Source organism: Blennius ocellaris, assembly GCF_963422515.1.
Source record: "Blennius ocellaris genome assembly, chromosome: 6".
NCBI classification, from domain to species: Eukaryota; Metazoa; Chordata; class Actinopteri; order Blenniiformes; family Blenniidae; genus Blennius; species Blennius ocellaris.
Genome location: NC_137655.1, coordinates 20,481,975 through 20,509,557, shown reverse-complemented (window position 1 = coordinate 20,509,557; position 27,583 = coordinate 20,481,975). Strand labels below are relative to the sequence as shown.

Here is a 27,583-nt window from a genome sequence, read left to right as displayed (position 1 = left end):
GTATAACACACGTCAGTTCAATCGTCAAACTGTATTTAAAATCAAACCCGGACAGTTTGTATGAAGCACCTGGATGTCATCTCACAACTAGAATTTATTATTGCATGACTATGTACATATTAATGATGAAGCTTGCTCAAACAAATTTCAGATCAAACAAATCAATACATGTGTCTTTACGTGAATGACTCACATATTATTGAGATACATAACTTAATCAAATAACTTTATGAATAACTGCGATTACTTTTGGATAATAAAATAGAACATAGCTCCAATTCATTACATATAAAACATAGAAGGTACACACTTATTACTTCTCACCTCTTCTGCATGAATTATTATATATTATACGTTTTGAATATGTTAAATATCTTCCCTCAATGTGGAGCATTTTCACAAATGTATGAAAAAAGTGCAAAAGATACTACTAATAAAAAAGAAGAAGATCCATTTGGGTTATTAATCCTTTAACCTCATCAAACACCTTCAAGCTCTCCTGGTGAACTTTGACCTCCTCATGCAGGAAGGAATAAACCTGAATCACTGAGGCGTTCAAGGACTTCGGGAATATTGACACTCATCAACACCAATAAGTGAAACTCAAGGGGGGGAAATAATTCAATACGTAAATAAACCAAGATTAGGGCTGCAAACAAAACGATTGATTACAACTAAAGAGGTTTGATGTTATTCAACACTTAAAAGTTGCAATATGTTAGACATATTGTCATAAAATGGCACAGCGTTTTCCCCCAATTGGTTTGGTTTTTTTTTTTTTATTGTTTTTATGTTTTAATAGAGGTCAAACTTTAGTTTTGTTTAAAATGTCCCTGACTTCAATTAAATTCAAGCTGCAAGTAATAAAACAAGCCTATTAACTCAATTGTGTGAAATTAATTTGAAAGGTTCTACTTAATTAAAGCGTGTTCTTTATGCTACATATAGATTTTTTTTTTTAAATGGACCTCAAAGTTCATATTCAAATTGAGGAAGTAGACTTTCTAATTATTAATCATTTGATTCTGTGTGTTTGACAAAGTCCTGACTTACGTCTCCAAGGCAGAGTGGTAATATTTCCGGGGGTTAGTGAACGCAGCAGCGGTGGGTGAGACGAGGAGGCGCAGCAGCGCGCGGACCAGACGGACTTTATTCCGTCCTCAGACGCACGCAGCCCCGCGCTCACCCACCTGATCTCCCTGGATTCTAAATTCTCTTTCTCACCCTGGAGGGCCGCGCTCATCATTTCCGGTGCTTTTCGACCCGGTAGCCGTGGAAAAAGTGGAAGACTTGTTAAAAAAAAAAAAAAAAAACTTTTTCACCAAGATGTTTTCAAAGTTGCCGGCGGAATAAACAAGACAAGTGGATTTTACGCACCGGGCTGCGATTGTGCGCTCACACCGGACACTTAATTCTGGGGAAACTGATTTATCATCTTTTTTTTTCTTTCATTTTTTCATTTCAAGAGAGATGTTCTTGTAGTTTCCCCCCGGCTGTGGCTGTCAGGATGCGTCTCTGTGAGCTGCAGGCTGCTCAGGCACAGAAACTGTTACTGGGTCGTTAAATTTATTGAAACGTGACCGCCGGAGATGAACTTTCTCCGTAATGATTGCGGGAGCGCTGGTGAATGATTGACAGCTCTCACAGGGACAAACTGGATTCAAACCATCAACAGATCAACTTGTGTTTTAATCATTAAGAGGCTGAAGGAGGCTTTTTTTTCTTTCTTTCTCCTTGAATGGAATGAAAAGCTGCCCTTGATTCTCCCAGAAGAAGAAACTTAAAAAAATAAATAAAATAAGAATTAAAAAAATTCAATGACTACTGAAAACTAGTGATTTTAAACATGGCATCTCGAGGACACATGTGCATCCTGGTGCTTCTGCTCCTCTGTCCTGGTCTCACGTCGGGAGCCTCCAAGGATCTGGTGTGTGAGCCCATCACGGTGCCCATGTGCCGGGGGATCGGCTACAACCTCACCTACATGCCCAATCAGTTCAACCACGACACCCAGGAGGAGGTTGGCCTGGAGGTGCACCAGTTCTGGCCCCTGGTCCGGATCCGCTGCTCTCCAGACCTGCTGTTCTTCCTGTGCAGCATGTACACCCCCATCTGCCTGCCGGACTACCGCAAGCCGCTGCCGCCCTGCAGGTCCGTGTGCGAACGGGCCAAGCGGGGCTGCTCCCCTCTCATGAGCCAGTACGGCTTCGAGTGGCCCGAGAGGATGAGCTGCGAGCGTCTGCCCAAGCAGGGCGACGAGACCCTGTGCATGGACCAGAACAGCAGCGAGACCACCACCCTGGCGCCCCCGTTTCCCAAACCCACCCCCAAAGGCAGGACCAGACCCCCGAGCCCGACGCAGTGTGACCGGGAGTGCCGCTGCCGCGACGCCCTGATACCCATCAAGAGGGAGTCCCACGCCCTGTACGGACGCGTGCAGACGGGACCCGTGCCCAACTGCGCCCAGCCCTGCCGCCTGGCCGACCTCTCGCCCGACGAGCGCGCCTTCACCAGCTTCTGGGTGGGCCTGTGGTCCGTGCTGTGCTTCGTCTCCACCTCCACCACCGTGGCCACCTTCCTCATCGACATGGAGCGCTTCAAGTACCCGGAGAGGCCCATCATCTTCCTGGCGGCCTGCTACCTCTTCGTCTCGCTGGGCTACATCGTCCGGCTGGTGGCGGGTCACGAGCAGGTGGCGTGTGGCGACAGCGGTCTGGGCGGTGAGCGCATGCACATCCTGTACGACACCACCGGCCCCGCGCTCTGCACCCTGGTCTTCTTGCTGGTGTACTTCTTCGGCATGGCCAGCTCCATCTGGTGGGTGGTGCTGTCCTTCACCTGGTTCCTGGCGGCGGGGATGAAGTGGGGCAGCGAGGCCATCGCCGGATACTCCCAGTACTTCCACCTCGCCGCCTGGCTCATCCCCAGCGTCAAGACCATCGTGGTCTTGGCTCTCAGCTCTGTGGACGGGGACCCCGTGGCTGGGATCTGCTACGTGGGGAACCAGAGTCTGGAGAACCTGAGGGGATTTGTACTCGCACCGCTGGTGGTTTACCTCTTCACAGGGTCGCTGTTCCTCCTGGCCGGTTTCGTGTCTCTGTTCCGCATCAGGAGCATCATCAAGCAGGGCGGCACCAAGACGGACAAGCTGGAGCGGCTGATGATTCGCATCGGCCTCTTCACGGTGCTCTACACCGTCCCCGCCACCATCGTGGTGGCCTGCCTCGTCTACGAGCAGCACTACCGGCCCGGCTGGGAGCGAGCCCTGGCCTGCAACTGCCTCTCTGAGCGCCAGCGCTTGGGCCTGAGCCCGGACTACGCCATCTTCATGCTCAAGTACTTCATGTGCCTGGTGGTGGGCATCACTTCCGGGGTCTGGATTTGGTCAGGGAAAACCCTGGAGTCCTGGAGGAAGTTCGTGGCCCGCTGCTGCCCCTGCTGGCCGGCGAAAGCCACCGCCCCGCCCTCCATGTACAGCGAGGCCAGCACGGCTTTAACCGGTCACACTGGAAGTGGCCTGACCACAGGGATGTACCAGAAATCTGCTCCGTCCCATATATGAACCGACGGGTTGACGGAAACACTTTGACGAGACTTGGGTTCACCTCGTGATCCAATGTGTAAAAAGGGAAAATTGAATCGTATCGGTAAAACGGAGGAAGCCAACAAGAGACACTCTGGAGGGAGTTCAACTCCAACTAGTCAAACTGCTCAAACCAGACATTCACCGGAGGAGAACTGGATCCACGATGGAGTTCTTCCTACCTGCTTATCCTGAGTACTGAGGCAAATACATATTTATTAATGTACATAGTGTAAATATTTGCTGTACAAAAGAAAAAAACAAGTGTGATATGCTTAGTTTATAACCACAAGGTGAGTGTAAAACACCAGAGAAACTAAAGTGAGTGGAATTGTGTAAAGTGGTGCTTCAACGTGTCGTACGTCAGTGTTTTGAGTGCGTTTGGTTTGAGTCCACGAGTTCAAGTGTCACGAGGAACCGGCTTCATTTTGCTGCTTTCTTTAGGATTTGGAAAACAGTTTTGGTGTGTGAGGTCTTTACACTGGGCAAGTTGTGGACTCACTAAAGTCTGGAAGATGAGAGACGTGGTCATGTTGAGTTGTAAACAGGCATGAAGCTGCAGGACACGGATTTTGGTCTTTAGCGCCCCCTGCTGGCTCACAGTGACGCTGCTTTCACTGCAGAACCTCAGTCGGAAGACCGCAGTTAAAGATTCCTGCTTAAAAAAGAAATGTATGATTTACTACAACCATTGCAGTATTGTCTCATTCTTAATATTTAATTCTATTTGAAACTCTTATTTCCTCTAAAAGACCTCATAGTCCTTGAGCCTCATCTTGAGAAACACTATCACACATCAATATATTTTGATAAAAAGGAAGTAATGTACATCTTTGCATAGATAAAGCAAAATGCCTAAATTTATGAGTTCCACAAATACAGTATTTTTTAGTGTTTGATCAAAACGTCAAAGGATAAAAACCCATTCAACTTGCTCTAATAGAAAAAACTAAATTCATCAGTAAACTAAGATTGACTGTTGGATAAACTAGAATTTCACTTTATCCCTGATACTTCAAAGATTAAAACATCAAAGCGTTTTGAGGGCCACCGTTGCCATGTTGAATTTGTTAAAGTGAAGATGACGCTGAGGTAGGTTTGAATGTCGCATCCTGGTATTTACTTAAGTGCAAATTTACTACCTTGAGATTTCAAAACCGACTTGAGCCCAAAAAATAAGTGACGGTTTAAACCTGGTTGTTCGTTTGTAGTATTTTGAGGAACCGCAAAACTTGTATATTCACATTCAAAGAGCAATCTGAAAATCAACAGCAGGACTTTGTGAGGACGTCCGTAATATAAAGTGTGGGGGGGGGGGGGTTAAAGTGAGTTCTTGTGAATTTGAAGCTCATTATTTCCAGCCTTCTGCCTCCCTCCTGTGATGTTTTCTCTCGTCCCCGGGTATCCATGTGTTGTTTGGACTACTGTGTGTTCACATGCTAGATGGTGCCTCTAATTTATTAGTCTGCGTGTGAGTGAACATGAATGCATGAGAGGTGATGAATGCCAAAAAAAAAAAAAAATGTTGGGGGGGGGGGGAATCTGACATATAGTTTGTTTAAATGTATATTTTGCTTTCATATTGATAATTTCCTCTGAGGAGTGAAAAAAACAAACAAACAAACAAAACAAAACAAAAAGCAAACATATTGTAGATTTTGATTGTGAAATTAAAACAGAGTTGATCTCGACTTTGGTGCTTTTCTCGTACGTGTCTGCTTGGAAGTTTCGCCCCCAGTACCTTTATTTTCCAGGGCGGCTGTGGGCCCTGGCGGGTCGACCCCCCCCCACGTGGTCATCGGTCAAAGTTTCCTCGGACAAGACCTCCAGCCTGAAGGTGAAGCCCCCCCCCCCCCGATGGTGTTGAAGCACGGCGCCTTGCACAGCAGCTCATTTTCTGTAAATGATTGTATGAACTGATGAATGTGACAGGAAGTATAAAGTGCATTGGGACTGCTGACGCAGTAAAAATGCTTCATGTGATCCATTTAACCCTTTGTGGTTTTGTTGAAGCTTCAACATCTCAGTGGCAAACGAATGGAAACTATATTTACTGAAAACAAAAGTATTAGTAAACATGTAATATATTTCAACGGTAAACTGATATAATGACCAAAATGTGAAAAGACATGAGTGGAAACTGTTCAATCCTCATATTTGGCTGAAGAATTTTCTCCATCTTAAACAGAAGTTTCTTAAAGGTTATTGAACAACATGAAAGACTCCTAGTTTGCAAGCATTCTGAGTGAAGTCGCACTTTATTTTTTATTTTTTGGGTTCATCTTTATTTCTTGTAAAACTCTGTTTACTTTAAAGAAAGAAATCCATTTGCAGTTTTGTTCAAAATGACACCAGATACAAAGAAAAGTCCGTCAAGTTTCACGTTCGACTCTCTCTCTAGGAATTTGAACGACGATCCCATCTTTAGTTTGCACTTTCCTGTAATGATCACCGTTTCAGGAGGTGAAGGCGACTTGTGAGTTTCCTGCGCCGGTCTGCTGTTGCCTCATGACACTTCTAACATCAACGTTCTCAAACTCTTTTTGAGTTTTCAGGGATTTTTTTTCTTCAGCAGCGTCAGATTCCAGCTCTCTGTAGAGGTTTGTGTATTTCGTTTTAGATCTTCACTCCATGTTGGCTTTGTCCTGTTCTGCCCGAAGATCATGTTCTATTTTTCTTAAAAGAAAACAGATCTTCATCCATTCATCCCTCACAGTGCAAGAACACACAGACAACCACACACTAGTTTTCTAACATATTTCCAATTCATTGCCAGCAAGGGTTGCTTTATAGTGACAAATTAGTTCAACACAAGTAAACCATATATTCAACACAGTAAATATATTTTCAGAAACTATATTTCAAATAACTTTTAACAGATATCCAAGCGTTAAAAATAAAACAAAAACATAAAATTAGAATTAAAAAAACAAGTTTCTCATAACACTATCATCTGTTTTCCAAAGAAACATGGCCGACCCCAAAAACCCTGAGCAGTGCGCTGGTCTGTGCCACTTTATGACAATATCTTTGTGTTAAAGACATGAGGAGTTCTTCCTCAGTGCTCTTGAGCATAAATGCCTCAGGTTTCTTCTGGGTCAAAGTGCTCCGGAGTCTGTTTGTAATGAAATGTACTGTTGAGAAACTTCTCATATACTGGAAGTACTGCTTGACGCTGTTACAGCAGCTCACCTGTTCCTTCCATGCTGACGGGATCGATCCCGTTAGTCCATGAACCAGAGGTCAACGTCGGCAAAGATCGGAAATTGTGAAAAAAAATAGGGCAAACTGAAAATGTCAAGGTCATGTTCTAAACTCAAGGTCACAATGTCAGAAAATGTTCATTCAACATCTTCTAGATACCACCACATATATTCTATAGCTCCAAAAGTAATGTAATCTTAAAGACAAAGCCATTGGATTACAGGAAATGTGTAATACGCCTTGCAATTTCTGATCTTTGCCGAGCTGTAATTTGTAAAAAGCTACCAAGTTGAAAAGGTTATCCTGCACTTTCAGACACGTGACACTGTTCCCCTTCAGACAATATTCGACAGCCTTTGCCCACCCAGATGGTACCACTTTGTCAAAAATTGCTCCCTGGACTACCTCGTCACCACGGCTCTGCTTCGGACACTAAATCACTTTGTAAAAAGAGATTTGTGCTGAGAATTTAGAGCATTTTTTTTTTTTTTTTTTTACAAAGTTCAGGTCAGTTTCAATAATGTAGAGTTGAATCATCAAGCATCTCAGGGCATTTCTCATATGGAGCAGGTCTCCATCCTCCTCTTCATTATATTAAATATAATAATACTGTATGATCCATGCTGTGATCAGTCCTACCTTTTTTTTAAAAATAGTAATAACTTATCAGTATGATTTGAATTTGTATATATACACAAATACTAGATTTTGAAGAGAAAGTGACATTTTTATGAATTTCCATAACTTTACTGAATATGGAGGACTAACTAAAGAACCAGCCACCTGCTGTTGCTCTTGGGAATTCCATGAGAAGTGCTCTGTAAATAAAAGCTATTATCATTAGCCTCTAAATGGTAGGAGCACATAAACGACATCAGTTTGATATACGGGGGCAGTCCCAGGTTGGTAGTTGGATCTCAGGTGGAAACACTGAACCATATATTTCCAGATTTCTTCCAGGAAACCTTCAAGTGTGTGTGTTTTGCTGTATGCAGATCAAACGTAAGCCCCCAAAACAAACCAGCGTCACCAAATCGGCGCGTCGGCGTGCGACAAAAACAGAATCACAACGTTTATTAGTTACATGATTAGTGTTTATTTAAAATACTTCCATCTGCAAATGTTTTCTTTTCAATTAAAAACAAAGACAAGTTTCACAGCTAGTAGCCTACACAGTAAGCAAAAACGATGGCAGCGTCCGTCAATATCTATGTCGTATGTAGGGGGGGAGTCAGAGCGAACACAATACTGGGATTGGACCATGTGGAGTCTTCCTTTTTTTTTTTTTTACATTGTTAACTTGACCGCTGCGTCGAGCCCCTTGGTGGCTGCACTACACCCCCCCCCCCCACCCATGGTTGATCCAGCGTGACAGCGGCGGTTGGCACGGCTGATTCCCTGACACGTGACAGACGAGCGAAGACCTGATGGTTTTTCCCTCCTTCAGCCGACTCGTGGTTCAAAAGCTCGTAATATAAGAGACGACGCGTCTGCTCGGCCCCGGCGGGCGGGAGAAACGCACTCCGACGTGAGAAAACACCCGACGGCATCGGCGGTAAACAAGCTGGATCGACACACTTCACAGTAGGAATCTTGGGGATTCTAATTTACACGAGTTTGCATTTAAGTCGCCGGTTAAAAAGAAGAAAGCTGGAGATGAACCGCCTTTATTGTACCGTCGCCAGAAGTGATTACATGAGTATTAGAGTCATCACGAGGCTGATCCAGGTGGATTCATGTTGAATCAATTCTTTACATGCCAAACAGGTAAACCTGTTTTTAATCACCAATAGGTAAAATAGGAGCAGTTGAAAACACATTTTTTAAAACACTGATTTCACAAAGTGGTCTTAGAAGAACAGCCACTTTGGTTTTAATGGGTTCAGCATCAGGTGGTGTAGTGGTTCCTGCTCTGGTCTCACGGAGAGAAAACCCTCAGTTCAAGTCCAGTTGTAGGTGTTTGTGTGGAGGTTACTTGTTGAGTTCTCCAGGAACTCTGCTTTCCTCTCACTGTCCAGAAATCAGACATTGGAGACTAAGACTTTCAGGTTTTGCACTACAGAGACAGGTTTCTGATTGCCTGTGCAAACACACTCAGCCAGAATACTGAAGTCGATCTAAACACGGTGAATGAATGAATCTAAAAACTCTTCACTGTTGTCGCTGTTAAAACAACGATCCAAAAGGAGAAGAGGAAACGTTGAGATTCTTGACAAGGAAGCGATCAGCAGGCTGAGTCGTGGGCGACACGTTCCCAGTGAAGTGATTTCATGGGATCCAGTGAAAGGAACAATAATATATATGAATCAAGACCAGCTTTGTCCTTCAAGGCGGGGGGGACGGGGACATACGTGTCAAACATTCTTTGCAGGAATAACATTTTTACGACAATTCAAGGTTTACTTCAAATAGATCAACTCCACCAGAGTCACACCGATTAAACACGTCTTCCTGGATATGAGGGACGAGCGAGTGAATAAATAGGGTTTCTTTAAAAGATAAAAAAAAAAGAGACACGGTTGTACGGTGACATGTCAATTCAGGTAAACTTCACGCACCTCTCCCGCTGTAACAAGCGTCACACGTTCCCTCCTGATGTGGAGGCGCCGACTCGGTGAGGCGGCCATGTTTGTCCGGGGACTGGCTGTGGGTTAGCTGGACTTTGGATATTTGGATATCTCAGGGGGGGGGGGGGCAGCAGTCTGGCCTACGACAGCACAGCAATGGAGTGTCGTATACAGACCAGGTTGTCTGCGCTGATGGATCGTCTCATTGCTGCGCGACTCAGGTCCTTGTATTTGTCTTCACATAGTCTTGAAATGGCCTGAGCAAACAACAGCACCGTTACTTGAAGTCTCCACGGAGACACGTCTTCTACAATCATACAACATTTAAGTTTTCCCTCTCTTGTCGAAGACTGACAAGACAGAAGGTTTATTACGAAGAGAGAAAAGGCAGAAAAGATCAAGAAAACAAGGCGGCTCACCTCTATTTTCTGGGCACGCTGGTTATTCAGAGGCTCCAGAGGGAAGCTGAGGTTGTTGTCGTCAGCCAGCTGCCGCAGGTCGAAGTAGTACTTGGCATAAACGCTGGCTGGCACGTTGATGTTAAACTGAAGGAGTTCCAGGAAATGGCGCTCCATCTCATTCCTGCAGGGAACAGGGAGACACCCGAGGGTCAGGGGGGGGGCGACGGCCACAACTCCTCCGCCGTGACACGAGAAGCCAAAAGCTGCGAGAAACGTACAGGAAGCCGACGTACACACGTCTGGATGGAAGCTTTTGCAGTTCCAGTAACAGCGGCAATGATCAAAATGTCATTTTGTAACGACGTGACAGTCTCAGGAAGCAGCGATGTTAAAATATTAGCAAACTCATTGACAACAAGTACAGTTTCAGGACATTTCTGACCTATTGGGGTCTCAAAAATTGAGATTTGAGTTCCGAATGTTTACTGTAGAGATCAACATATGAGAACGGCTAAAACAAAGTGATTTACTGTTGGTCAGGGAAGGGAAATCTTATTAATGCTTGAATATCGAGTCACACTCAGAATTAAGGTGGTTTATTTAATATTCACGACAATACAGCCACAGTTGAGTGAAGATCAAATGAAGTTGATGGTTCCCAACATTCCCTTTCACTTCTGGCTTGTTAAAATATTACAGCAACGATTAGCAGGAGAACTTGATTTATCGCTGCAGGTGACAGTTTATCAGGTCTGTTCCCATAAAAGAAAGCGTCTGATCATGATGTCCAGGTTGGAGACTTCAGAATGTAGATGAAGAATTAAAAAAAAAAAAAAAAAGAGTAAACAAATTAAAACAAACAGAAAGGACTCTTTCTTTTTCTTTCTTTTTTTCTGTGACAGGGGACCAACAGAGTCATAATATGATAAAGCAATAAAAGCAGCGCTAGATTCCTTATGCATGTGTATATACAATTCATTCATTCATATATATTCAATGATTTTGTTGCTGAGATTTGCTGTACAAAAAAAAACCCTGCCTCAGAACAACAATGTACATAAAGCTCTGAGAAATAAAGGAGACAAAAGTCGGTGTGCGAATAAATGAATCACGCTCAGAGGGAATGAGAAGTAACGGCTAAACTTAGCTTAATTCTGCACTTTAAGGAACAAAAAAAAAAGAAAAAATCAAATCTGTCAACTGTCTTCTGTTGAGCAGAACAAAAGAGGAGACATGATCTGAGTTTCGGTCTAAAAGTCTGCGGCTGGAATGGAAGAAAACCTCATTACAAAGTCGAACATCAGCCTTTTTTCTTTTCTTTTGTGCGTCTGGACTTTGAAACTTCTGTGTGGGAAGTGTTTGTGGGGATGAAATCCAATCTCCCGCACAGGCGTCTTACAAACAGGCCTGCGGGTAATCAGACGGGCCTCGGAGCACTCAGCTGGAGCGTCACGGCTCATCTTTCTCCAGACTACAACCTCCATCAGCCCTCCTCATCATCACAGCCACGCACATCTCTAAGGGAGCTGGTTGCCAAGGAGACAGCATCCAGGATGCTTTGTTGGTCAGCAAAGGTGGCAAGTGTGTGTGTGTGTGTGTGCGTGATGTCTGGTCTCCCAGGGCAACTAATGGAGTGGGCGAGAGCCGGGGCCCATTATGTAGAAGCAGTGAGAGCACTTGAGACCCTCCCCTAAATTTCTCTCTCTCTCGTCCTCTTCCGATCCCTCCATCCAGACGGGAGCCGGCTCACAAAGACACTTCAGGAGAGGCAATGAAAACACAGCAGATGGACTGGAGGTCACAGGCATGAGTACGCCCCCAAAAGAAATCTTTGTCTCCCGTCATATTTAAACCATTAAATAATTGATCCAATAGGAAACGGCGCCCTTTAAGAAGCGAGTCTCACAATAAAGTATTTTCATATATAATCGGGGGACGAGAGGCTGATACTCCACTGCTCCACACACCAGCGATGGTTCTGTCAGGGAGGGCTTCCGGGGTAAAACACGAAGATCGGCATCGGCCATGAGACGATCGGTATTTTCATATTGTTGCAAAAAAAAAAAAAAAAAAAAAAAAAAAAAGAACGATAAACTCGATTTGCTTAAGAATGTGAGGGGATTCCACACATGCAGAGTGACAGCTGGATCATAAATATATATAATTGGGGATCAAGTGTGGGATCATCTTTCCAACATCTAAAGAGACCAAGAGGCCTTTGACCTCGACGGGGGGGGGGGGGGGGGGGGGGGGGGGGGGGGGGAGTTAAAAAGGTATTTTACATGGTTTCAAACTTCTACAAGTTTGTTCATGACTTTCCTCGGAACTTCACACTGAAATCAGTAGATTTGAGGCGGCGAAGCATCAAGAAAAGATCCAAAGTTTATCGTTGGAATTGCAAGCAGCGCTGCAACCTGTGAGAGCTCGCTCAAATGACTAAACTTTACAGGTAAGGGTATTTTGAGAATATAGCCAAGTAGTTGCTGACTAAAAAAAGTGAGCTTTGTCACATGTCACAATTTTTAAGTTAATTCATATCCTTTTCAATCACATGAGACATTTATTAAAACGGTGTTCCATCCTTGCACTTGGTAAGTGATTGAGCCTCTTCTTGCAGCAGTAACTTTAACTAAGTTTCTAATAGCTGTTGATCAAACTGGAGAATTGCCCGGCGCTCGCACACATCAGGACTCCTGCCATGAACATTACTGAACATAGAGTAAAAAAAGAAAATCCCAGGAATACAGGGAGAGAACATAGAAACTCCACATATGAATTAAGGAGTGTCATGATGAGGTGAGGGGTCCGACGACTGAACAACCACATAAGATTAAAAACACATAAAAGAAGCCTGACGGTCAAATGAAATGATGGAATTACATTTCCTCTTGTGTGAATCAAGTCGGTGCAATGGCCTCCGGATTGTGAGAACAGAATTTCATGACTTCTTCAAATGAAATGCTTGCACTGGCCGATCACTTCCCCTCACATTTCCTGTGATGATAAACTGCTGAATGAATGCATGTCCGGTCGCCATATTTATCAATAGGAAGCGATTTCAAAGAGGAAGATGAGCAGAGTTCTGCACCTACGAGAGAAAACGGTGCGGATCGGAGAGGGACGGGGGCTCGCGGGCCGAGAGAAAGACAAATGCAGGCAGTGTCTGTCCAAATCACAGAGGGAAAAAAAAAAAAAAAAAGAGCACTTTAAACCTCTTTCGGAGACACACTCACTCTCATACACAGAAAAGCAATTGTCAAAAATGAAGCCTGGACCCTCCAAGTGCAGCTCCTGGCAGCAGAGGTGCTGCAGCCTCCATCTATCTGAGCTCTTCCATTGGCTTTAAGTGCATCTTTGTTGTTATATTCCTTTCATTGGGGGGGGGGGGGGGGGGTCATGCTTGGATTGCCAAGAATAACTTTTTCAGACACCTTTCTTCATCTACACCCATGGCCCAAAACCCAAATATAACAACCAGAATAAAAAACGACACGTGTAGAGTTTTTACTTTGCACCATTAGTAAAAACAATAAAAAATAAAAATAAAAAAAAGCATCGTGACACTCACATGTCCTCCACGGTCATGTCTTTGAGGATCTGGCAGTAGTCGACGTTCCACACAGCCTGGTCATCCCAGACTTTGGAGGCTAACAAGATGGCACCCAGGACGATGCGCTTCCAGTTGGCTGGACAAATGTCCAGCTCAGCGTAGGTCAGCAGACGCTCCAGGTACACCTTTGACATGCAGAACAACAGAATAAAAAAAACTATATTATGAAATAAAAATGATGATCCCACACAAATGGGGCTGGTGGATTGGGCTGCATGATTAGAGAACAACTAATCAACATGAAACTAAATTCAGATAAAAAAAAAAAAAAACTGCATTCTCTGCAGAAATTTGGTCAAAATTGAAGAATAACAGCCCTCTGATGTATCAAATACCTTTTTTTCCCAGTCTTTGTTAAATCAAATTCATTAAATTAAATTTGGAGGAAAAATGGAGAAATGACAAAAATAAATACGGGCGTCTCGGAACGGTAACAACATCCTGTTCTACACATTCTCCCAACTTTTTAGGAAATAGGGCCGTAAATGACTGTCTCTATATATATTTCTGACCTCAGGTTGTCAGTGACTCAAGCTCTGCTGCTTCACACACGGGAATCAAACCAGGAGGATCTTGGCCTCACTCTGTTTGTTTGTATTTATCTAAACATCCTTGATCTTGAGGCCTTGTTTTCATCCTCCCAGTGGTTCAGTGGCAAAGTGATAGAAATGTGGTTTTCAGGAGCACACTGCCATCTGGTGGCCATATAACTCAACATCCCAATTTCTTACAGCAGCCTTTTAGTTTGGTAAATTTCAGGATTCAAACATTAACATCGACTGAGAACTAGATTTGAGAGAAGCCAACTTCAGATCATATATCTTAATACAAATGCAGTAGCAGTATACCACTGTAGAGGCCTTCAGCGCTTTGAGACTTAAAATAACCTGTACATTACACAACATAATCGGGGGAAACAGACACTTACGAGTGTGACGATGGCACATTCTGCGGTGAGCTGTGCGGCGCTGAAGAGCGTCCTGACAAAGCGGTAGATCAGTTTGTGTTCGGGGTCGACGTGAGAATAGTCGTCCGGCACTGGCTCTCTCTGTTTGGGACGAACGGATGGAAGGATCATTTAATTGTCCTGGAGGTGCAGTGAACTGTGTGATGGAAACAACTTTATACAGACAGTTGTTGTCGTTGTCAAACATTTTCTAGGACTGAGGAGTTTGGAGAAAAACAAACATTATAAAGCAAAAATGACTTGAATTTATTCATGACACAGTTTTATCGTATGTCATAATGTTTTATGTTGTAAGGGAAGACGTGTTTTACTGCATTCAAAGCTGACATCTCATCGTATTTTAAATATCTAAATCATTCCAATCCATAAATGTAAAAATTCTTGTGCCCTCTACTTAAGCTCAAAGGAAAATGTCTGTGATCGTCAGGTGAGAAACTCCTTTCATTAAACAAAATGGAAGGAACAAGATATCCTGGGGAAAAAAAAAAAAGAAACGAGAAAATCCAGCACAACCTGACTGTAAAACGCCAAACAACATTTCCAGTATACCGACTTTTACCGGCTGTAAAAGTGAATTGACAAAACCAAGGAACTCAATATCCCGCGATTGTGAAAATATCTGGAAGACGAGGAGTGAAGGTGGAGCCGGAATGATCCAAACACATGGAGACCTCAGTGGTCTGCTGGAGAGAAGCAGCTTCAACACTTAAAGTGAAGATGAATGTAGGATATGACGTAGTCGCATGGAAACTACTGTGACCAGCAGGGTGGTACGTCGTTTATATTTATATCCAGCCATTCTTGACGAGAGGAAGACCGTGAGACTGAGCGTTAGTAAATCCCCACATACTCACTGATAAAGGGTGCAGCTTCTCATCAAAGATATCCAGCGACCGGTTCAAGTCCCTAAACGACAAATATCGGTCAGGACGGATCGCCTGCGTGGTCGATTTAGCAACACAATGAGTCACAATTGTTATGACAAGGATGGAAGTCAGAATTGACACCCACCTGTTTTTAATGTGGTAGTATATTGCTAAAGTGACACTGGAAGAAAGGTACGGAAAAAAAGATTGATTAGTCTCAGTAAAAAGCAATAACAAAAGCTGTGTGTGTGTGTGTGTGTGTGTGTGTGTGTGTGTGTGTGTGTGTGTGTGTGTGTGTGTGTGTGTGTGTGTGTGTGTGTGTGTGTGTGTGTGTGTGTGTGTGTGTGTGTGTGTGTGTGTGTGTGTGTGTGTGTGTACCCATGTTGTAGCAGCAGTTTTGACACGTTCAGTGAGACGGCTTCATTTAAACTCACCAGGATAATCCTGATAAAATGTGATTATCCAGATCCTCTAGAATAATGTCATTACGGATTTACGGTCCCCAGTGAGGTGTAAGACCGTCTGTTTTAGTCACGCATCTGGAAGTATTACTTTAGGATTACCAAGCGGTGATGTAACGGGATTTTCTCGTGGGAAACGAGTGGCGCTGGGACGGCGGTGCAGCCGGTCTGCGTTCCTCTCCGTCACATTTCTCACCATTTGATTGTGCTTTTGAGGTTGGGCTGGCTGACGGTGCTGTCGTCTATAAAGATGGTGGAACAGGAGCTGTATTTCTTCGACAGGGGACCAGGAGATGCCTTCAGACATTGAAATCGCAGGAAGACAAATTAAAGTCACCCAACAGGAACTGGTCTCAACGGCAACATTTCTCACTGTGAAGTTTGTCACACATGTGATTCAGTCATTTGCTCTGGGATTCCTCCTGTAGGATTTTCTATTTCAGTCCTTTTTGGTTTTCAGAGGACATCTTACGTTTGACCCGAGGGTGCAGACACTTTCAATCTTCTGTGTCAAGACTCCATTGTTGATGTTTGAACCTCTAACGATACACTTTACACAGTGAATACACATCCTCAGGAAGTGCATAAACTATCAACCCCTTCACTTCATGTTCACTTTCTATTATGGAGCCACCTAATTAACAATAGGTACCAAGTGCAGAATACCATATTAATACAGTCCTGCTCGCCATTACTCGCCCCCCGGAAGCAAAGTGGGAATATCTCAAATGATATCTACTGAAAAAAATAGATTCCTTGTGATTCCTGCGATACGCTCTGTAACTGGATTTAAACCGGAGGTGTAAGAGCTACGCAGGGAAAAGGTCGAAGACAATAATTTACTGAGTTCTACATGAAAGCATCACGTTCACTTTTCATTTTTTTTTTAACATTGAAGACCCAGAGTTGCAGATCGTGATACTTACATGGCTGATATGGTTTATGTGGTTGCTTTTCCTCTTGTCTCGTACTAGAAAGACAAACAACAATGTTCAACAAAGAGGAATTAAGGTAAAAAAAAAAAATCCGTCAAAGCTCCTGCTCCACTCTATCAAACTCTTCTTCCAGCTAATTAAAAAAAAAATTAATTTCACATTTTTGGTATTGGAAATACTTTGAAATCACAAGTTTTTGTGACTTGGCCGAAAACAGAGGGAATAAATTCAGTTCATATTAGAAGTAAATAAGTTTCAAAGGTAAAAATGTGCAGGCTTCATCTGAGACGCAGTGAATGTGAGGCACTACATTAGTCTGTAGCAAGTGTTTTCATTCTATTATCATTCAAGACATCAACAGACATCAGAGCCATTTGAATTCGATGAATTATTCAATAGTTCTGGTTCCAGTTTGATGAAGTGCAAATGTCAACGGGCGCTACAATAATATCACGGCTGTTGTAAGAAGCAGCACCGGCTCGTTCAATCCAAGAATGACACGTCAAAACAATAACAAACAATGATAAACAATGAAGTTAACGCTCAATATGTAGTACAGAGGCTGCAAGACGCCACTGGAAACATACTGGTGGGAATACAGTCACGTGTACGTGTACGTGTGTGTGTGTGTGTGTGTGTGTGTGTGTGTGTGTGTGTGTGTGTGTGTGTGTGTGTGTGTGTGTGTGTGTGTCACGTTGGGATTGCTCACCGTCTGTCTGGGACTTGCTCAGGAAGATGGTGCTCGCTCGGGCGTGATCCGACGGGTTGGATTCCAGGGCGAGCTCTGAGGAAACAAAGTGTTTCCGGGTGACGTTACTCAGGGATTAAATCAGCGACTTAACTCGCTTTAGGTAGAAACAAAATTCACCTGAAGAAACGCAACCCGATGAGCCAACATGTATATGAAGCGTACCGACGGCAGCACTCAAAGTAATTCGAGAAACAATCATTCAAATATGAAGGAAAAACTTGAGACTTGAATGTTTGGATTGGTGAAGAAAAAAACAACAACAAACAGCTGAGCAGGAAATTGTGCTTGCGTGAGATTTTGGTGGACAATAATCAGGAAGTGTTTGGTGTCAAGTTTCCAAACTTCCGCTAAAAAAGTATAAATGAACGGTTTAAAAATAAAAAAAATAAATGTTCCTGCTTTCTCACTCCAATATCACTTAACTGGAACCAATCGAGGCAGATTGTTGCCACATCTAAGTTTTATTATGCTGAAGATTTGTTCCTTTTTTTGGGGAGACATTCCCCCCCCACTGTCACCCAAATGTTTCTTCTTTCTTTTAAAAGCCATTTTAAGTTATTATCAGATGTGTATAATACAAGGGAACTGAATTCTACATCAAACGGTGGTGTTACAATGCGTGCTGATTGCTGTTGATGTAGCAAAGACTTTCATATCAAAATCCTCGATCAATCAGTGGAGAAATGACCTCAGTCAGTCCTTTCTACAAAATGATATATAAAAAAAATATACTGCTTTTACTTCTACAAACTAGAAATCCAATTGGACCGGAGCATCAGCAGCTGACACATACAGGGGCTGGTCATAGAATTAGTATATCATGAAAAAGATGATTTATTTCACTAATTCCATTCAAAAAGTGACAATTGTATATTATACTCATTCATTACACACAGACTGATCAATTTCAAATGCTTATTTATTTTAATTTTGATGATTATAACCAACAACTAATGAAAATCCCAAATTCAGTATCTCAGAAAATTAGAACATTACTTAAGATTGATACAAAAAAAAAAGATTTCTCGAAATGTTGGCCAACTGAAAAGTATGAACATGAAAAGTATGAGCATGTCAAACTTCCAGGTGCAAGGTGGTGTAAGGAAACACAGAGGACAGACACCAGCAAGGACACGGCCGCCCAAACCATCACGACTGTGGAACCTTCCCACTCCAACCTCAAGCTAACGTGGATTCTGAGCCTCTCCTCTCTTCCTCCAGACTCTGGGACCTCGATTGACCAAACAACATGCAAAATGTACTTCCATCAGAGAACATAACTTCGGACCGCTCGGCAGCAGTCCAAGTCCTTCGTGTCTTCAGCCCAGGCTGAGACGCTTCCGTCTCTTGTTCCAAGAATGGCTTGACACGAGGAATGCGACAGCTGAAACCCACGTCTCTGCAGATGTCTGTGGTGGTTCTTGAAGCACCGACTCCATCTGCAGTCCACCCTTTGTGAATCTCCCCCACATTCATTGACTGGGTTTTGTTTCACAATCCTCTCCAGGGTGCGGTTATCCCAACTGCTTGTACACTTTTATTTTTCTTCTATCGCATCTTTTCCTTCCCTTCGCCTCTCTATTAATGTGCTTGGACACAGACTATGTAGCCTACAGAACTGGACTGAGAGACCATTTAAAGGCCTTTGCAGGTGTTTTGAGTTAATTATCTGATTGGAGTGTTGTACTAGGTGTCTTCAATATTGAACCTTTCCAACAATATCCTAATTTTCTCAGATACTCAATTGGCGGTTTTGCATTTGTTGTCAGTTATAATCATCAATATTAAAAGAAATAAACACTTGAAATATGTCAGTCTATGTGAAATGTATACATTAAACAAGTTTCACTTTTTGAATGGAATTACGGAAATAAATAAACTTTTTCACGATATTCTAATTAGAATTATACGACCAGCGCCTGTACTGTGCACAGAGCACTGACAAAAAACAAACAAGGAAAACAAAACATAATCCGTGTCTCGTTATACACGAGCGTTACATGGAAAAGTGTTTCCGATCCGAACAGACAGCGCATTACATAAAAGACGAGGGATTAAGCGACAGAAGCGTTTGTGAGGCAAAGACGGCGAGGAATGCGAGATGGACTGTCGGACTGGTTCTGACCCTCGCCCTGCAAACAGCTGCTCTCCTCCGGCAGCGCTCGCTCTCAGGGGACCGCCCACGGCCACACCAATGGAATGAAGCCTGTGCATGTCGGGGAATCAATGGAGAGTGGCGACACGAGGACTGGCGGAACAAAACTCAGCTTGGGCCTTAGATCACAGAGGAATATCTGAGATGCTTGCCCGATCGGGGCCTCATGTCACGGCGTGGGATCAAAGGGCCGACGACAGGCACCGTCTGATCGCCAAACTTAATTTGCACCCCAGACTTTGTAACAAGATGCTAATGCCGGGTTCCAGTTGTCTCAGCGCTCAGGATTCCTGATTGAGAACGACATCAGTCCCTCAGGAGAACAGAGTTGCGATTCGTTCTTTAAAACTGTTCTCTGCATCGTGTTGTTCGGAAGATAAATGAATAAATAGCTGATTTAAATGACAAAAACAGCAAAACTTGATACCGTCAGTTATCTGCCACGATGTTACATGGGAGGATAAAGTTATGGTATAAAGTGTATAAAGTGAGTCATACCTGTGTGAGCCACTTAAATGTCAAACAACTCTGCTATAAGAGCTATAAAACAAACAAAAATAATAATAATAATTAAAAAAAACAGCTCACGACAACATGGCACACTGCCACAACCATGTTGAAAACTTTACTCATGATCCTTGAAGAGTCCCACAAAGCACCCTCCGGACCCGGACCTAAAGAGGACACGTTCAGAACTTCGAGGCAACTGTAAGACATCATCAGTCAAGTCACTGTGAAACAGCGTTTGTTTGTGGAAAACTGTGTTTACCAAATAATATCACATGTGTTATGGTTGAGGTTTGAATTGCTTTTACTGTATTTGATCAGTAAAGCATGGATTCGTAATAAAGGGCTTCTTCTTCATTGCCGATATATAAATGGTCAATGTGCCACCAAGAAGCGAAGGAGTATATTTTCATTGCCAGTCTGATCAATAGGATGAAGCCAAGATTGCCCATCAGTGTAGGGATAGCAGTGACGACCATAAACACGGCTGGCAATTTGGTCACAACCGAAAGGTGAGATCTGTGCACATACTTTTCCAGCACTTCTAATAAAATGGTTCAGGTTGTTATTACGTGCCTTTATCCAAGACTTTGCATGCATCAGGGCAAAAAAAGAAACAAGGTTTGAGAGGGTGCCTCTGCCTCCCGAACCTAACTTTCCAACAGGAAAGTGCAAAAACTTTCAATAAGAAAGCTTCACTATTTAATAAAGTTTCACATGGGGGACGTCCCAGGTGAGTCTTGACCAGCCAGTAATCACATTACTCGGCTGAAGTTTCTGAGCAGTTTCCCACGATGCGCTGAGTAACTCCTTCCTCCATCTGTTTTCCCATGTTCACATGACACTAATGGGTGTCACTGATATGCTTCAAATCTCTACTTTTTTGTTCTTTATCCCCTCTCCGGCTGTATCTTCTTGCTGGTATGTTGAGCTCTAGGGCACGCTAATATATAACCCCTGTTTACTGCAAACCCCATCTAGTCCCGTTATAATGAAGCACTATGGCCAAAGCTGTGCTTCAGAACCTGAGCAGCATACGTTCAAGGGCTTGGAACGTTAAAGACGTTGTAGCTGGCATCACGGCCGGGACTTGTGTGCTCTCTTCGCTGTTGTTTCATCCAAGTTCTACTTTCTACTGTACGTATAAAGACAGGGGATTGCATACATTTGAGTTGAGGCCTGTTAGATTGCTCTCCTGGTTGAAAAGATATATTTTCTTCCATCGTTTGTCCAGCTGTTGGTTTTAGATTTAAATTAACTTGAGACGTTTGTTAACATGAACATACGTGTTGCTTACAGTGACGCATGGAATGTGAGTGCAACGGACTGTGACATCTGCGTCCATCATTTAGGTTTGTCTGTCTGGATAGTCACATGTGGTGAAGATAAACCTCCTGATAACAAACGAAGAAGATTTAATCTGCAAAGGGCTCAAACAATGAACATGAAAAAGGGACTGGTCGTGTCTGTGAGAAAAAGACTGAAGAGATTTAAAGCTGCTTGAGAACTATGTGCTGTATTTTTACCCAGATCCACACTATCTAAAGCACAAGTAATGCCTGATCATTACAAGTAAAACATTTACAGCAGAGGCGAAGAGGATTGTAAGGAGTGGTCCTTGCAACGTGTGGTCCAGCCCACTTGAGGTGTAGTGGACACAAGGTGAAATACCAGCGAGTTATCAATTGATAACAGTTGTGAGGTTCTGCATACTTTAACCCCAGTGTGCATTGCCGTAATCATTGATCACGTCAAAGGTTATTATGATTGCTAATCGAGGTGTTATTTGTACATCGATGTCGGTGCTCAGGGTGACAGTGCACATACACAGAGCAAACTGTGATTAGGTGGGTGTGAGGAGGGGGGGAGAGACACCTACCATCGGGGACTTCTCTGTCGCTGATGTGCTGCAGGTAGGGCAGGGTGTTGTCGTCGCTCACTTCGGTGCTGGTCTGGAACTCCTCCAGTCGCTCCACCGGCTGCCTGGACGGGAGCTTCGGGCTCGACTCGGGGGAGACGCAGCATGTCACCGTATTCCCCATCCCCGAACCGGGTGTAATAAGTCGCACACTATTGCAGCCAAGTCCAAGGAGTGCAGATGTCCGCAGCTAGCTGAAGTTAGCCTCCAGCGTCACCAACATCACCGGTCTAGAAGCACAACATTGATCTCTTCCAGCTAAACCGCCGCCGTCCACAAACTCCAGAGAATTGCATTCCTGTCCATTTGAGGGGAAGCAGTTGGAGAAGTTACCCCGTTGTAGAAAACAAGTGTTTTCCACGGCGATAGTCTCGTAAATTCAACACTCGGGTGTTAGTTAACGCCGGTGGTCGCCGTTCCATTCATTCATCCGTCCGATACATCAGCGCGTCGGTGCTAGGTGGCTAACTAGCCTCAAAGCGGCTAACTTGATAGCCCGCCTTCTTAACTTTTCTCAGCGCCGATACCACTTTTTGAGGCCACGTCAACAGCATTTACTCTCCATGCGTGAACAAGTCGCGACCTCGATTTCAAAACTTCCAATTATGTCAAAAATCATTTTACGTGACTTTTCCAACAATCCCGCATACGCCTCCTCCAGCTCGACTCGGTGTGTCGCCAAATCGAGTCCGCGGCTTCTGCGGCCTTCAGCAGAGAGCCAATGGAACAAACTGAAATTCAGAGACTGTAGACGAGAAAATGTCAATGGATTTGCAGTGGCAAGGCTTTGTCTTAGTCCCTCGTTACATAAACAACCCTATTATTGTTCCGAACTCCCGATTCGGAGCCTCCACCCTGTCAGATTTGTGCTGTGTTGACGCCGCCGCCATCTGTTGCCGGAGCTCACAAACTGTACCACTTGACACAGAAGCGCTAAAGGCCCGCCTACCTCGGAATTCCAATCACTCCCATTGGATGATAAATCAAAACAAGGACTCTGCCTGTCTGATCATTGGTGGAGGGAGCTGTCAGTCAAAGACGATTTAAACCCATGAAATGTATTTACAAAGCTACTATTTTTGTATCGGCTCCATCCACACCCTTTTGTGACAGGGAAAACGGACTCCACTCATCTATTGCTCTATCCACCGATCAATCAATTCACTCCTCCTCATTCAAGAAAAGAAAACCTAACTTTTCCGCACCTCACTATAGCGTTTCAACATTTTGTTCTCATGAAATATATTGATGACTGGAAATTAACACCTTTAAGGGACCCATGATAAGAACATGTATGTCTGGATAAATGCTATTGGCAATTTAATGTAATAATTGAGAAATGGTTGAACGAAAGCTCATTCTAGTAAATAAAAGTATTGTGTCATAAATTGAGGGTTTGTGTTGATTAAAGGACAGTAAGCTGCATACCAATCGTCAAGAGCAGTTTATTGTGACATAGCAAGTTTTTACAAAAGTGATGCAACATCAGAATAACAGCACTTTAAAATAATCGGCTGGTTCGTTTGACATTGTAAAAACAAACAGTTCTTAATGCATTGTACCGGTGACCTCATCTCTACAATGTACAGAATAATGTATGGCATTTTAAATAGATACATTGTAAACATGGCAATATATAAACTCATCACATTAAAAGTTAGAAAAAATTTCATTATTATTGTCCTAGAAATTCTCTCTATATATAGTTTTAGACACATGGATAGTTTTTTTTTTTACATGCACAAATGAGGCCCACGGGTACAAACTGGTCTGGCACAGAAATCAAAACATTGTTGGAAAGCTATTGTGTTATCACGTCACAAAATTGAGCTCACGACATCAAATCAATAGAAAGAAAAGATGAATACAAGATTCTCTTTAGTTCAGCACCAGCACTTGATGTGTGAATTACAAAGGGAGGAAATATTTTTATTTCCTAAAAAATACACTTAATCTGAGTGAATTAGATATCATAATGGCACCAGTTTCAAAAAGTTTGGAGTGCTGCCAAGCCGTACACACCAAATTTTAAAGCCCTGACACTGATCACAGTTATTTCTAATCACTGATTATATCAAACGGACCAAGTCCTCCACCCTGACAGAGGCTTTACAATCAGACACGATGTACAATGTGTCTTCATTTCATCCTCTCAAACACATTATAAAAAAAGATGATTTATTTATGAGCTCCAAGTTAATTTATTAACTTCTGTATCGTTCAGACAAACACGTGAAATATAACATCCGAGGAGAGACGGTGATAATCTCACACCTCTGTACAACTTTACATGATCCCATCATGAATATTCACATGACATCTGCGTTAGGTTGCGAATTTTGAACAGCAAGATGCATTTGACAGTTCTTTTGAAGGTGTTGTACACCAATCAGCCACAACATTCTGATCACTGACAGGTGAAGTGAAAAACATGGATTATTTCTTCACCGTGGCACGTGTTAATGGTGTTTTTGGCGAGGAGTAATCATTTTGTTGATAAAGTTGAAGTGTAGAAGCAAAAAGTTGGGTGAAGGTGGGTACATACTCCACAAGAACAGAGAAATGACTGCGTTTTGTTTAGGTGGCAAGAAAATAAAGTTAGTTTTGGTCGAGATGTTTCATAATTCATGAAAATACAGTGCAGACCTCCTACTATGAGAAGATGGAAAATAATACATTCAAGGCGTTAACCGGTGATCGACAACAACCAGAAGAAAAGTCAGTCCAGATGATGCGTCAGGAAAAAGCAGCAAGAACTCCCGAACAAGGACTCAGAGAAACTGATTATATCATCCTTTTCTCTCAGCCTTGGGAGAGAAATAATTCTTCCGTTGTTGTGGAGTATGTATATACACTTCAGGTCAATATATACTCCACAAGCTTAGAGAAATACCACCTGCATTATTGTCAGCTTTTTAGTCAAATAAAAAAAAGCAATAATAATATTAAATAAATGAAAAAGAGCTCCGATGTAAATAAGAAAGTGCTTTCATTTCATGACAGGGAAAGTATAAAAACAGTTACTGATAAAATACATATAATCATGTATACAATTACAATATACATATGGGGAGAACACATTTTATAACAAAACAAGAAGTTTGCTTGTTTTTTTTAAATAATGACCCCAAGAGCCCTCTACACTCTCCCTTTTATACAAACACCATTGACCCTAAACAGAGTACTGCACTCCAAAATAGAACATCTCCAGCAAAGGCCTTTTTCTCCCCTCGTACACTAGCTGCCATGGCAATTGGTAGGCCTGGTGGATCACATGAATACACACATACATTGCTTTCAACTATACACTGATATATGATACAAATATGCAAAGTTGGTTTCGTACAAGCCATAAGAACATTTTCCATATCAAAGAAACAGAAATACATGAGGTCTACACATGCTGTAGAGTCTATGTACAGAAGTATAAAAAAATAAACAAGACAAATACGTACGCATATCTTGTAAAAAAAAAAAAAAACAACAACAAAAAAACACACCCAGACCCACAGACGTGTTCTCTTTTCAACATTATTAGTGTTAAACCCATGTAAATGTAACCGATGCTTACAGTTGGTTACAAGATCTATTCTGGCGTCCAAAAAGAAATCCTGTTTGCCATGTTGTCACAGTCTGAATCTTACTGGCATTTTGCAAAACAAAAAAACACTGTGAAATACCAAAAGTCTGACAGTCATAGCAAAAATGGTGACTTTGATCATTATGATCTTTTATTTATTTTAATGATAACCTGATGTGACAATGCCTAATTTATAATTAGGTCAACACAAACTCAATAAATGTGCTCTTCTCTGTCTTTTTAGACACAGTTAACTGTTATGGGACAAATTTGAAAAGATATAAACTCTGCTATTTGAAAAACCACTAAGTATTCAGTCAAAGCTGAAATATGAAGCGGTTTTACATCATTTCATAGTTTTCCTTTTGTTATAAACACCTTGGGGGGAAAAAATGTGTCTTTTTCAAAACTTTAAAGACTTTGTCTGGAACAAATGTTGCCGCTTAATGAAAAGAAATGGTAAAAAAAATAACATGATCAGATATATTTTGCAAACGCATGCCTCAGATGTATATTGACAACGGTCAAATCAAAGCAAACGCGTGAGGGGTGAGGTGTGATGTCAGACTACAATACATCCTGCTAAACAAACACAACCCCCCCCTGCTGACACACGCACACGTTCTACCTCGGATCGGCAGTTCGTAGCATCTTTGAAAACACTTCTTTGTGTCCAGTTAGTTGGGAGAGTCCCCTACGGCTCAGGATGTGGATCAAGTAGAAATTCACAATTCATTCAAAGTCTTTAACTGCGACGTCCGGGGTTGCCCGACAGTGAAATATCTTAGCCGGCGGTGTCCAATCCTGGCCCTGGAGGACCACTGGTTGTACTGACTGTTTACTTACAGGTAGAAACAATTGCCATTTAGGAAATTGTCACAAGTGAGATGAAAGTGTTGTGACAAAGAAACAATAATCTACCCAACACAAAAGTCCCTATTTTATAATGTTGTTTACATGTGCTAGATAAGGACGTTTGGCTGTTTCCACCTTCGCTCTGTTGATGTGGTGTTCAGGTTCGTTAGCTCATTGAAATTGACCACATTTTCAGTGGGAAGTTCTCAACTTGAACAATATTCAGATGTTATTCCCCCACTTAGAATGCTCTGATTTCCTAGCGCTCCTTGAATGCACCATATTTCTTATATTTGATGAAGAGCTGCGAAGCAGCGTCGGATCTGACCCAGGAGGCGGGGGACCCTCCAGGACCGGGCTCGGACAACACCACCTTTTGTCTTAACTGTTTGTAAGATATATTAAAGGATAAAGCGATTTATATACGATCTGTAAACTATATAATAAATCATACCAAATGTTCAGCCAGACAAAATCAAAACCGGTATTTTTTAAGTCCTTTCCATAATGAAGGTAACAATGTAGTTTTTCTTTTACATGCTGAGTCTTGTCATAGTTTTGACCAATAAACGGTTCCAAACATGATTGTGGAGGTGAACTTACCCTACCGGAAAGTATCACTGTCTCACGTTCAAGCAAAGAGGAAGAGTGATGATGAGGGATTATTGCTGACAGAGGTAATGCAAGAATTCTACCCAACAGCTAATTCCTGATGCAAAATTAAAAGTAAGAAGTCTGAGCAAAGCTTTAAAGATTAGTTCATTGTCGACCCGGTGTGAATCAGCAGATTGTTTTTTCTGAAAGTGCACCTTTTAGTCTGATCTGAAAACTGATCTGAAACTAAAACTTTTGTTTTGATATCATTCGACTTTTTTGTTTTCAAGCATCTAAAAGAAAACATCATGCTGAAAAGGCAAACCGATACGAGTCAAAACTATGACAAGAAGACACAAGTTTGGAGAAAATGTAATGTTTTGAGTGTGCATGTTGTTTCAGAAAACCTTTTTGGATTAAGCAGTGTGACGGTATACAACGTCTCCCACCTCCCCTTCAGGAGGGGAGGTGGTATTAATAGAAGTTGATTGGGCAACTATCTCAACAAAAAGACAGCTGTGGGCAGAAAAATAAAGAAATAAAAGGCCTGGCAGGCAGAATAAAACAGTCAAAGCATTTGAAAGGAATTAAAAATGCTACTTGGCCCAGCTTGCTGCTCATAAGAGGAA

General features: G+C 42.6%; 2 protein-coding genes across 2 annotated transcripts; one reads left to right on the top strand and one right to left on the bottom strand.

Annotated features, from left to right (window-relative positions):
- Window positions 1-1,919: 1,919 nt before the first annotated feature.
- Window positions 1,920-3,994, top strand: fzd5 (frizzled class receptor 5). The gene has a single exon (XM_080497860.1). The coding sequence runs from the start codon at window positions 1,952-1,954 to the stop codon at window positions 3,560-3,562; it is 1,611 nt and encodes a 536-aa protein (XP_080353986.1). The 5' UTR covers window positions 1,920-1,951; the 3' UTR covers window positions 3,563-3,994.
- Window positions 3,995-7,873: 3,879 nt separating this feature from the next.
- On the bottom strand, window positions 7,874-22,795 carry ccnyl1 (cyclin Y-like 1). Its single transcript, XM_080497861.1, has 10 exons — window positions 21,887-22,795; window positions 17,304-17,378; window positions 16,586-16,629; window positions 15,856-15,956; window positions 15,344-15,379; window positions 15,187-15,238; window positions 14,294-14,413; window positions 13,324-13,490; window positions 9,774-9,936; window positions 7,874-9,611 (listed from the first exon to the last, which is right to left on the bottom strand). The coding sequence occupies exons 1-10, from the start codon at window positions 22,047-22,049 to the stop codon at window positions 9,495-9,497; spliced, it is 1,038 nt and encodes a 345-aa protein (XP_080353987.1). The 5' UTR covers window positions 22,050-22,795; the 3' UTR covers window positions 7,874-9,494.
- Between the last annotated feature and the right edge of the window lie 4,788 nt (window positions 22,796-27,583).